This window comes from Musa acuminata, chromosome BXJ1-9 (genome assembly GCF_036884655.1).
Source record: "Musa acuminata AAA Group cultivar baxijiao chromosome BXJ1-9, Cavendish_Baxijiao_AAA, whole genome shotgun sequence".
In the NCBI taxonomy this organism is placed as follows: Eukaryota; Viridiplantae; Streptophyta; class Magnoliopsida; order Zingiberales; family Musaceae; genus Musa; species Musa acuminata.
The window spans coordinates 2,793,610-2,804,192 of NC_088335.1; the positions used below are offsets into that span (position 1 = coordinate 2,793,610).

Genomic DNA, 10,583 nt, shown 5'->3' on the forward strand with positions numbered 1-10,583 from the left:
CTGCTTCTAACGGTCGGATGCCGCTCCCAAACGGCTAACTAACGGCATCAGTGACGGCCTTTCGTTTCAATTCAAACCCAACCCACCTTCCCCACATCACATAATTTATTGCCCTTATTTTTCCTATTTACTTCTCATCCCTCTCTCACTCTGCCCCTCTATTTCTCATCGCCTCCGATTCATCCTCTCCCTCACTCCCAAATCCTTCTTCGGCTGCAAATTCTCGCCCAAACCTCAAGATCCAGTGCAGGATTCTCCCTGGATTGAACCCCGGAAAGCAGCCGAAAGAGGAGAGAGGGCGGCGACGAGTCCTCTCTCTCTCTCTCCCTCTCTTCTTTTCAGTTGCTGCAGCCGGCTGAAGATCCGTCGATCATTGGCTCTTCTCCCAGATTTCTGGATTGCTGTCGATCGCCCATCGTCGGCTGTCGGCTCGTGGTGTGTTGTTCCCCCTTTCCCTCGTTCTGTCTCTTCCACATTGACTTCCTTCTGGTGCCGGCCGAGCTCCTGTCCGGCTTTATGATGCGGGTTTTGGTTTTAGTTCGAGGTGTTACCTTCGGGGGGTTTTCTTGGGTTTTGATCGGCATATTGATGCTGGCGATCGGGGGTATTGGGGTTTTCATTTTATCTTTTTGAAATGTTCTTTGATCGTTCGATCCTGCTTTGGGTTTCTACTCGAACAACGCAGATTCTTAGGGTATATGTTTTGAAAAATTGGTCTGAGATGTTAATGAATTGAAAATCTGGACGTCTCAGGTAACGGTGAGATGGATAGCTCGCAAAAGAAAGGGGGATTTGTGCCGGTGTCGCCCTCGCAAACGCCGAGATCCACGGATAAACATGGGAGAGATTTCCGGTCACTTGACGGGAATGGGAACTCCAGCAGCAAGCTTGACAGGGACAAGGGGGTCAATGTCCAAGTCATTCTCAGATGCAGGTGAACGAATTGGACTCTAAGACGGCGGCTTGTGTCTCATATTTTTAGATCTTGCTTTGCTGAATCCATTCCCCGAATTATTTTCAGGCCATTAAGTGACGACGAGGCGAGGTTGAACACGCCCGCGGTCATAACCTGCAATGAACACCGTCGAGAAGTTTCAGCTGCTCAGAATATTGCTAACAAACAGATTGACAGAACATTTACTTTTGACAAGGTCTTTATAACTTCTGGTTTCATTATTTTGTCAGTGAACCTTTTCTGCTACCCTACGTGTTAGACTTATTATCAGTTTGATAACTGTGCAGGTTTTTGGCCCAACTTCCAAGCAAAAGGATTTGTTTGATCAATCTATTGCTCCTATAGTGAACGAGGTTCTTGAGGGCTACAATTGCACCATCTTTGCATATGGGCAGACTGGCACCGGGAAGACCTACACGATGGAAGGCGGAGGAAGAAAAGCCAAGGTAAGTTCCTCCCCCTCGAGAACAGATCAAATGAAATGTTGCAGCTACTGCACTTTTTTCATCTCTGATCATATATATGAACTTATTGTAGAATGGAGAATTCCCAAGCGATGCTGGAGTTATCCCGAGGGCAGTGCGGCATATCTTTGACATACTTGAATCACAATGTGCTGAGTACAGCATGAAAGTCACATTTCTTGAGCTATATAACGAGGAGATAACTGATCTTTTGGCCCCAGATGAATCAAAATTCTCTGATGACAAGTCCAAAAAGCCTATAGCTCTCATGGAAGATGGGAAGGGTGGTGTCTTTGTGAGAGGACTGGAAGAAGAGGTAGTCTATACTGCTGGTGAAATCTACAAAATCTTGGACAAAGGGTCTGCAAAGAGGCGTACTGCAGAGACTTTACTCAACAAGCAAAGTAGCAGATCCCACTCCATTTTTTCGATTACAATTCACATTAAGGAGTGTACCCCTGAGGGAGAAGAGATGATCAAATGTGGAAAGCTTAACCTCGTGGATCTTGCTGGATCAGAGAATATATCAAGATCTGGTGCTAGAGATGTGAGTAAATGATTAATGTTTCATGTAGTGGTAGTAGTAAATGTCAGTTGGTATTTATCAGAAGACATGACTACTAATCGAACTTAATACTTGTAAATTATTTTTCTCAATATTCTTCTCTGATATCCATTAAGATCTTTTGGATGACTGTTTGAATATTTATAATTGTAGGGAAGAGCAAGAGAAGCTGGGGAGATAAATAAGAGTTTGCTCACACTTGGGCGTGTTATTAATACGCTTGTCGAGCATTCTGGCCATATTCCATATAGGTACTCCTGAGAACTCTCATCGGGTGTTGTATTCCTTTCTATAATGTTTTGCTGAATGTTGACTTTTATGGTTTCAGAGACAGCAAATTGACAAGGTTACTAAGGGACTCCTTGGGTGGGAAGACTAAAACGTGTATTATTGCCACCATATCGCCTTCCATCCTCTGTTTGGAAGAGACCCTGAGCACCTTAGATTATGCACATCGTGCAAAGAATATAAAGAATAAGCCAGAGGTCATCAACAGTATTCATTGCCTTATTGCTAAATCAAATTATCTTCACATAGACTGAGCAAGTGTTCTTTATTATATTTACAGGTCAATCAAAAAATGATGAAATCTGCAATGATCAAGGATCTATATTCAGAAATTGACCGTCTTAAACAAGGTAATTATTTGTGTTTCTTTCTGTCATTTTGTGTAATATTACATAGCTGTGCAAATTTGACTCCTCAACTTTGAGTAACATATTGGCATTGTCAAATAAAAATTAAAATAAACTGGTAAAATGCATAATATGTGGTGTTGTCCAGAAAGTAGTTTTCAGATGTGTTACCTCAGTTGCTATTATCAATTGCAGAGGTATTTGCTGCGAGAGAGAAGAATGGTGTATATATTCCACGTGACAGGTACTTAATTGAAGAAGCTGAGAAGAAGGTCAGTTTGAAATTATTTAAATTGATTCCCTCTAAATTTGCATGTGCCTACAACACACAGTTACAGTTTTTTACATACATTTATCCTTCTTACCATTCCCTTTGATTATTTGTCTTCATTCAGGCCATGACTGAGAAAATTGAAAAATTGGAACTTGATTTGGATACAAAGGATAAGGTGTGTTGGTTAACTTAATAATATGGTACCCTATTGTTTCCATAGAGGTCTGAATTATGGTATTGTGTGTTTTGAGCAGCAACTAGTGGGGCTTCAAGATCTTTACAATTCTCAAAAACAGCTTAATGCAGATTTAAGTGACAAACTAGAGAAAACGCTGGCAAGTTTCTCTCTTTCTCATACATTGACAGGCATATCTCAAATTTTTTCCTGGAAAGAGATCAATGGTAGTATGAATTTGCTGCAGAAAAAACTGGTGGAAACTGAGCATGCTTTCCTCGACGTAGAAGAAAGATACAGACAAGCCAAATCTACAATAAAAGAGAAGGAATTTTTTATATCTAGCCTCCTCAAGTCAGGTGAGATAAATCATGTTTTCTTCTTGGGCTTTTGTATGTGGATGATTATGCGCTATTTTGAATTTCAATATTATCATCATGCTCTATTTGTTGTTTGTCTTAGCATGATGGTCATGTGACATGATGTAAATTAGCCATGTTCACATAATTCTAGGCCTGATCTGGAAATTTGAACATTGCCGGATCTGGAAACCACATTTTCGTTTCAGGTTATTTTGTTTTACAGTGTAGTGTTTTAATATATTTGTTTGGAAATGTTTCTAACAGAGAAGGCACTAATCGAGCATGCTTATGAGCTTAGATCAGAGTTAGAAAATGCAGCTGCAGATGTTTCTGGCTTGTTTTCTAAAATAGGTTGTTACTTTCTCCTTTTCCTTTTCCTTTCAAGTTCCTGGTCTTCTAGGTGCCATGGATATACTTTGATTTGTAAGACATAATGCCAATTATGAATGATATGACTTTCAAATTTGGTTTACAGAACGTAAAAATAAAATCGAGGAAGGAAACAGGATACTTGTCCAAAAGTTCCAGTCTCAATTAAATCAACAGATGGACATCTTGCATAAAAGTGTTGTAGCTTCAGTGATGCAACAGGAGACCCAGTTGAAAGAAATGGAAGAGGACATGCAATCATTTGTTTCCACAAAGTCCAAGGTATAATCATACTAGATAACATTTTTACTATTCTTTTTTATCAATTTTCCTTTTATCAAAATATCTCAGATCAATTGTGTTCGTGCACCACACATTCAAGCAATATTCTTTCTTAACATGTTTCATTAACAGGCCACTGAAGAACTTAAAGTGCATGTTGAAAGGCTCAAAGCTATGTATGGTTCAGGGATCAGAGCTTTGGATGATTTAGCTGGTGAGCTTGACAAGAATTCAGAATATACTTTTGGAAGATTAAATTCGCAGGTGTTAAATCACTCGTCTTCCCTTGAAGATGTAAGTAAATTATTTTTGTGGCTATGTAAACTTTCTGAAATATATCTCACAAAAGTTCTAATATGTATACATACTTTTATGTTCATGTAGTGCTTCAAAGGAATGGCTCTGGAGGCTGATCAGCTTCTAAATGAACTTCAAGAAAGTCTGTCTAAACAAGAGGATAAGTTAGCTGCTTTTGCACAGCAGCAACGTGAGGTAGGTCTCCATCAGAAGTATGGAAATTGACAAATGCTTTGTGCTCAGTTATACTGGAGAATAATAATGGTTTTCTTCTTTTGAACAACAGGGACATCTTAGAGTTGTTGAATCGACAAGGTCCATATCTAAGATTACCTCTAATTTTTTCCAAACTCTGGATATTCATGCATCTAAATTAACCAAGATCTTGGAAGAATCACAAAACATACAAGACCAACAACTCCATGATCTTGAGAAGAAGTTTGAGGTAACTCTACTTTAATTGGGTGAAAGTAGTCAATAGTGCTGAATTCATCTTATATGCCATCTTCTTGATCCATTGCCTATTCCTGTAGGAATGTGCTGCTAATGAAGAAAAGCAAATACTGGAAAAAGTGGCAGCAATGTTAGCTGGTTCAAGTGCTAGGAAGAAGAATCTGGTAATGGGAACTTCTTTTAATGGAAACGAAGTACATATTTCTCTTGTTTTTTCAGACTTGCAAGCTTAGATATTCTTTGAAAGAGATAATTTCTTTATGATATGTCGGTGCTATTTACAAGGATCGAATATGCATGAGATGCGAATCTTCAAGATTTATATAATGTCTCACTGGAGTTTGCTTTTGTTTCACGTAATAGAATTTTGATATCTTTTGCTCTTTTGATATAGTATTTCTGTTGTATCTGTAAGCTATTTTCTTGTATCTTCCTTTTAGCTGAGTCGCTGAAGGAGAATTGAGGGAGAAAAACTCTGTTGATGATCTTTGTATATGTATGTTAATGCTTCAAATAGAGACTAATTTCTGTTTTTAACAGTTCTTTCTTGGGTGCACTCTTAAAGTAGCAAGTGATGTCATTGTTTATATTAAGAGTTGAGGGACTCCATGCATGTTATTACTAGTCCTATTAGGAGAATCCTAACTGTTCAAACAGATCATCAACAAATCCTTTGATGCTAATACTGGAGTAGCGATGGAACTATGGCACAAAGAATGTAACTGCTTCCTAGAAAGATGTAATTGCTCAACTTGTACGGCATTAGCTTTTAGGAGATTCCTATATACCATGATGATATTGTTTAAGATGCTAATAAGGTTTCATCGTATTTTATCGACCATAGACTGTTGTCACCTTGTGGTATCACTCTAAGATAGGAAGCATCTATTGGCGATGACTTTGAACCAAGGTTCGCTGCAGTATGTATTGGTCCAATGGGGGACCGGTATGGGTGGTACCGATCGGTCCGTACACTAGTACGTACTGATAAGAATCATGCTTTGAACTGTAAAATTTCCTCCAACATAAGGCTATTAATTGTGTATTCTGTGTTCAGCATGTTTCCACTGTTCAGAATTCTGTTCACAAATGTATGTCATTTATTTGTTTGTTATAGGATCAGAACATAGATGCTAGCAGTAGTTTGACGTCTGTGCCTGCTTTTAGGTTCAAACAGCAGTTGATAGTCTCCGAGCTACTGCTGCTGATAGAACAAGTAATCTCCAGAAGGAAATGTCAACCGTTCACGATTTTACTTGCTCTGTGAAAGATCAATGGAAAATATACATGGAAGAAACTGAAAATCACTTTGTCGAGGATACTGCAGCAGTTGAAAGTGGTAAACATGGCCTAGAAGAAGGTGTACGAAATTGGTAAGTCTTAATGGATACAACTAATTGCCATAGAAATTTCTATTTCACATTAAACTGTGTTCTTTTTTTACTGCATTTAGCCTAATTCCGTAATTAAACTTTTGTTAATAATTGGCAGCAAGGCAAAGGTTCGCACAGGTACACAACAATGGAGAGATGCTCAAAACTCCCTGCTAACTCTCAGCAAAGGAAATGTAGCATCAGTAGATTCAATTATCAGGTGATTGAAGCAGATGATTTTATGATCTTATCAGGGAATTATAGTAACTGAAAATTCAAATTGTTATATGACTTTTAATGTATTCATAAACTTGTGTAGGGGTGGATTGGATGCCAACCAGCTTCTGCGTTCTAAATTATCTTCTGCTGTTTCATCGACACTTGAAGATGTTGTCATTTCAAATAAGAATCTTTTATCCTCCATCGACTGTAAGATGTTACTGTGGTTGTTGCCTACCATTCATAATATATGTACGTCCTAGCATCTAAAATCATTTATATCATCAAACTTTTCCAGGTTCACTGAAACTTGACCAAGATGCATGTGAAAACTTTGACTGCTTGCTCATTCCATGCCACGGGGAACTAAGGGAACTGAAGAGTGGTCACTACCACAAAATCGTGGAGATTACAGACAATACGGGGAAATGTCTTGAAGAAGAATATGTGGTAAGAATACATTGATCAAATATATCTATAAATCGAAAGATTTGTTTCAACTTCATGTTCCTCAGCTGACTATTTGGCAAATTGACCAGGTGGATGTACCATCCTGTTCCACCCCAAAGAGACGACCAATCAATCTTCCGAGTGTTGCATCCATCGAAGAACTACGGACCCCAGCTTTCGAAGAGCTATTGAAGTCGTTTGGGGATGTGGTGAAGCAGGCAAATGGTGATGTAAAACATTTCTCTGGGTCATATGAGACCCAGTTACAGTCCTCGAGAGATTCAAGGGTGCCACTGACTGCCATCAATTAAGGCCAAGCTCGGTAGGTAGCTCCCAGCTGATGATGATGATGGCATGTACAGGGTAAAGAAAACCTATCACGATTCATTCTTTTTCCAATTAAAGGGTTCCACTACCCAAGCTGTGCTGGTTCTATTTCATTACTATGTACATGCACTTTATCTATCTCATAAGATGCGTTGTGTCAATCATTTCAGGGATATTAGTCATATCCCTGGCAAATATCAGGATGATGTTCTTTCTCCTCAGTTTAGTTGTAATCCACATAGATTTGGCTTTTGCAACCGCGTTGTTTCTATCGATGAGAAATTATCATCAACGTTGTTCCTTTTGGCTGTTTTATTTTCTCTCTTCGTCATAAATCCACCGTATAATTTCCATTACAGTGGCCATCACTCAGGCGCATCACACAGCGCAAGTTGAACAGCTTCATCGCTTACATTAATTCCAAGCAGCATTCTACTTGTTTGTCACGGCGAGCTCCCGAGAGAATGTTGATATAAGATGGCAATGGGGCTCTGACACGGCGCTGCCGTAAACAAACTCAAGCAGCACAGGAGAGCATTTAGTTCCCATCCCTTCCTTTCCCTGTGGCTCCTGCCGTAAACAAACTCAAGCAGCACAGGAGAGCATTTAGTTCCCATCCCTTCCTTTCCCTGTGGCTCCTGCCGTAAACAAACTCAAGCAGCACAGGAGAGCATTTAGTTCCCATCCCTTCCTTTCCCTGTGGCTCCTGCAAACAAACCCACGTCTATCGCTTGCTCGCCCAGCAGATCCTCCACGTCTCCCTTCCTCCATGTCCCTGAAACAAACGTCTCGTCACATGAAACAATGCCGGTTTCGGTGCATTGGTGTATGCAGCGAATCTGGTTGGAGAGCGAGAGAGAGAGAGAGAGAGAGAGAGAGAGAGAGAGATGGCGTGAGGGAGAGGAGAATGAGGTGATTTGAGAGACGGTGGATGGGAGACAGGTCATGTCGGCCTTAACTTCCTCTGATGCTGTTGTAGCCCTCTTTCTAGGTAAGGATCCAAGTTGACTTTTGTTCGAGTGAATCCGGTGAGGACGAGACATGGCGTCGGTTCAGCTCCTGCCACGCCGCATCGGCTGCCATGGCTTGTTGCAGACGTGCAAGGAGTGGAGCTCCTCCATGGTCCCCGAGTCCCTACTCTTGGCACAGCACCTTATGGATACAGTAGTCAACGCAAAGACATCCATCCACAGAGGCAGCACTCTGAGCTTCTCTTCTCCATGGAGAAATGTTCTGAAGACAGTCGCTGATACCAGCATCTTGTCACTTAAAAGCCCTCAGAGTTGGCAGGCGTTTCGGACTTCGAGGCGTCGGTGCTGTCCCGCGCAGATTGTTGTCTTTTGTGCTTACTCGATTAGTGGCAGTGTGTGTTACGGAAGAGGGTGAGTGATCGCTTGGAATGTTATGGGTAAAGGCGAGCGATTGGAAGCGCGGCAGCGAACAGCTTGGGAAGAAGCTGATCTGATCGACAGCAAAAACACCATAGTATCGCATGATGTGACGGTTCTTTAATTTTGAATGGTATAAATAATTTTTATATTATAATATTTTTTTTTTATTAATTTAATTAATCAATTTAAACTAAATTACATTATTTTTTTATAAAAAAAATATTAATTCGATCGATTCAATTGAATTAAATTAATTTATTATATATATAATTATTTAAAATTATAAATATCACTACCAAAACACTTCTCTTTATCTACGAAATGGGTAAGAATTGAGGTTATCCGTTTGCAAAAGGTCTGCAAAAATCAGAGTTAAAAGGTGCAGTTCATAATTTCCAAGACAATAAGACTGCGTTCTCAGCACTATGCATAGAAGAGGCCAAGAAAGTGCAAGATTAAAGCAGCAGCTAAAATTGCAGCCAGTGTGGCTTGTTCTAGCAAGATTTGGCCCGTTTGGTTTGTACTCCTCAGGTTGAGTCCATTGATTACTCGAGAGCCTTCTCCATCATCTTGCCAGGCCAAAGTCTCCACCTACATCTCTTTGGTGCGTCGGAAGCTCATGCAATTCATTACTTCTTATTGCCTTCAAACAGAACCAAGCCATAACTGTCTCGCCCATTAAAACCTTCAGCCTGTCTGTGATGCGTGACTACACACGCAGCGACGAAGCTACTTCGTATCAGATGCCGACGAGAGGATCTCTCTCTGTCTCTCTCCTTCGTATCAGATTCCTTCGTTATACGTTCATGCCATGAATGCTTACGGTGTCTGCAAACTGGAAAGAGCACTTGTTGGGTGCCATCATCACCTTATAATTTATTGACTTGGTAGACAGAAAAGGCGTGTGCGAAGCTGCGTGTCATTCCCTCTCTTCGATGACTCCTCCACAGACGAGATGTGATAGACCGACATCTCTCTCTCTCTCTCTCTCTAAAACAAGTGAATTCCCGGTGAATGAATGCCTGTCATGGGAACCGGGCATCAGCATGACGGTACTTCCTTCTCGTCCTCTTTGCCAATCCCCTAACCTTGCGTAGATAGCCGGACCTCTTTTGTCTCTCTCTCACATGATTCGTCCTCTTTATATATAGCTCCAAACCCAGAGCAGATACCGACACCCGGCAAGAGACAAAGGTAGAAGAGAAAGAGATGCCTCAAGTGCCTTCTACGAGGTGGTGTCCTACGCCAGAGCAGCTGATGATACTGGAGGAGATGTACAGGAGCGGGGTGAGGACCCCAAATGCTTCCCAGATACAGCAAATTACAGCCCGTCTCTCCTACTACGGGAGGATAGAAGGCAAGAATGTGTTCTACTGGTTCCAAAACCACAAGGCTAGAGAGAGGCAGAAGCTCCGGAGGAGGCTTTGTAGCCACTACCAGCTTCTCTACTCGGCCAACTCACTCCCTCATCATCAGTTCTACTGCTCCCAGGAAGCTCCTGTCTTCCCTCTCCCATTCCACCATGCGACTCCGTCTCCCTTCCTTCATCAGGTTTCTAACTCATCCCCCTCGATTCCATCGTAAGACTATCAGTGCTGCTACCATCTTGTGATCATTCCAGGATGCAAACTCGGTCTGCAAGATGGAGGCCGGCGACGCCGAAGAAGCATCGTCAACCAGCGATGCAACCCTCAGGCATGAATCGATGGCGATGGTGGATGCAGCCTGGGCGGTGCCTTCATGCTGTAGGCCTCTCAGGACTCTCGATCTCTTCCCAACCAAGAGCACCGGCCTCAAGGATGAGTGCAGTACCACCTCCAAGTCCTCATGCTCTTCAACAACCAACTAAATGGCGCACTCCTCTCTGCATCTCTCGCCTCCTAAGTAGGACTGCTTTACATTCTGTTGCTGCATACTGAGACTGTCATGTAGTTCCTAAAGAAACGAAACCACTTGTGTAGCTCAGTACGTCCTTCCTTCTTCATGGCACTG

At 41.4% G+C, this 10,583-nt stretch overlaps 2 protein-coding genes across 2 annotated transcripts; both read left to right on the forward strand.

The window, feature by feature from the left end:
* The first annotated feature begins 134 nt into the window (after positions 1-134).
* LOC135592469 (kinesin-like protein KIN-5A) lies at positions 135-7,361 on the forward strand. Its single transcript, XM_065081938.1, has 23 exons — positions 135-435; positions 754-934; positions 1,022-1,151; positions 1,243-1,401; positions 1,493-1,966; positions 2,138-2,235; positions 2,313-2,469; positions 2,553-2,622; positions 2,815-2,891; positions 3,015-3,068; positions 3,148-3,228; positions 3,316-3,427; positions 3,695-3,781; positions 3,906-4,081; positions 4,214-4,375; positions 4,466-4,573; positions 4,665-4,823; positions 4,912-4,995; positions 5,999-6,204; positions 6,323-6,424; positions 6,524-6,633; positions 6,722-6,873; positions 6,963-7,361. The coding sequence occupies exons 2-23, from the start codon at positions 765-767 to the stop codon at positions 7,182-7,184; spliced, it is 3,150 nt and encodes a 1,049-aa protein (XP_064938010.1). The 5' UTR covers positions 135-435; positions 754-764; the 3' UTR covers positions 7,185-7,361.
* Positions 7,362-9,800: 2,439 nt separating this feature from the next.
* On the forward strand, positions 9,801-10,440 carry LOC103997257 (WUSCHEL-related homeobox 3-like). Its single transcript, XM_009418425.2, has 2 exons — positions 9,801-10,142; positions 10,213-10,440. The coding sequence occupies exons 1-2, from the start codon at positions 9,801-9,803 to the stop codon at positions 10,438-10,440; spliced, it is 570 nt and encodes a 189-aa protein (XP_009416700.1).
* Positions 10,441-10,583: the final 143 nt, after the last annotated feature.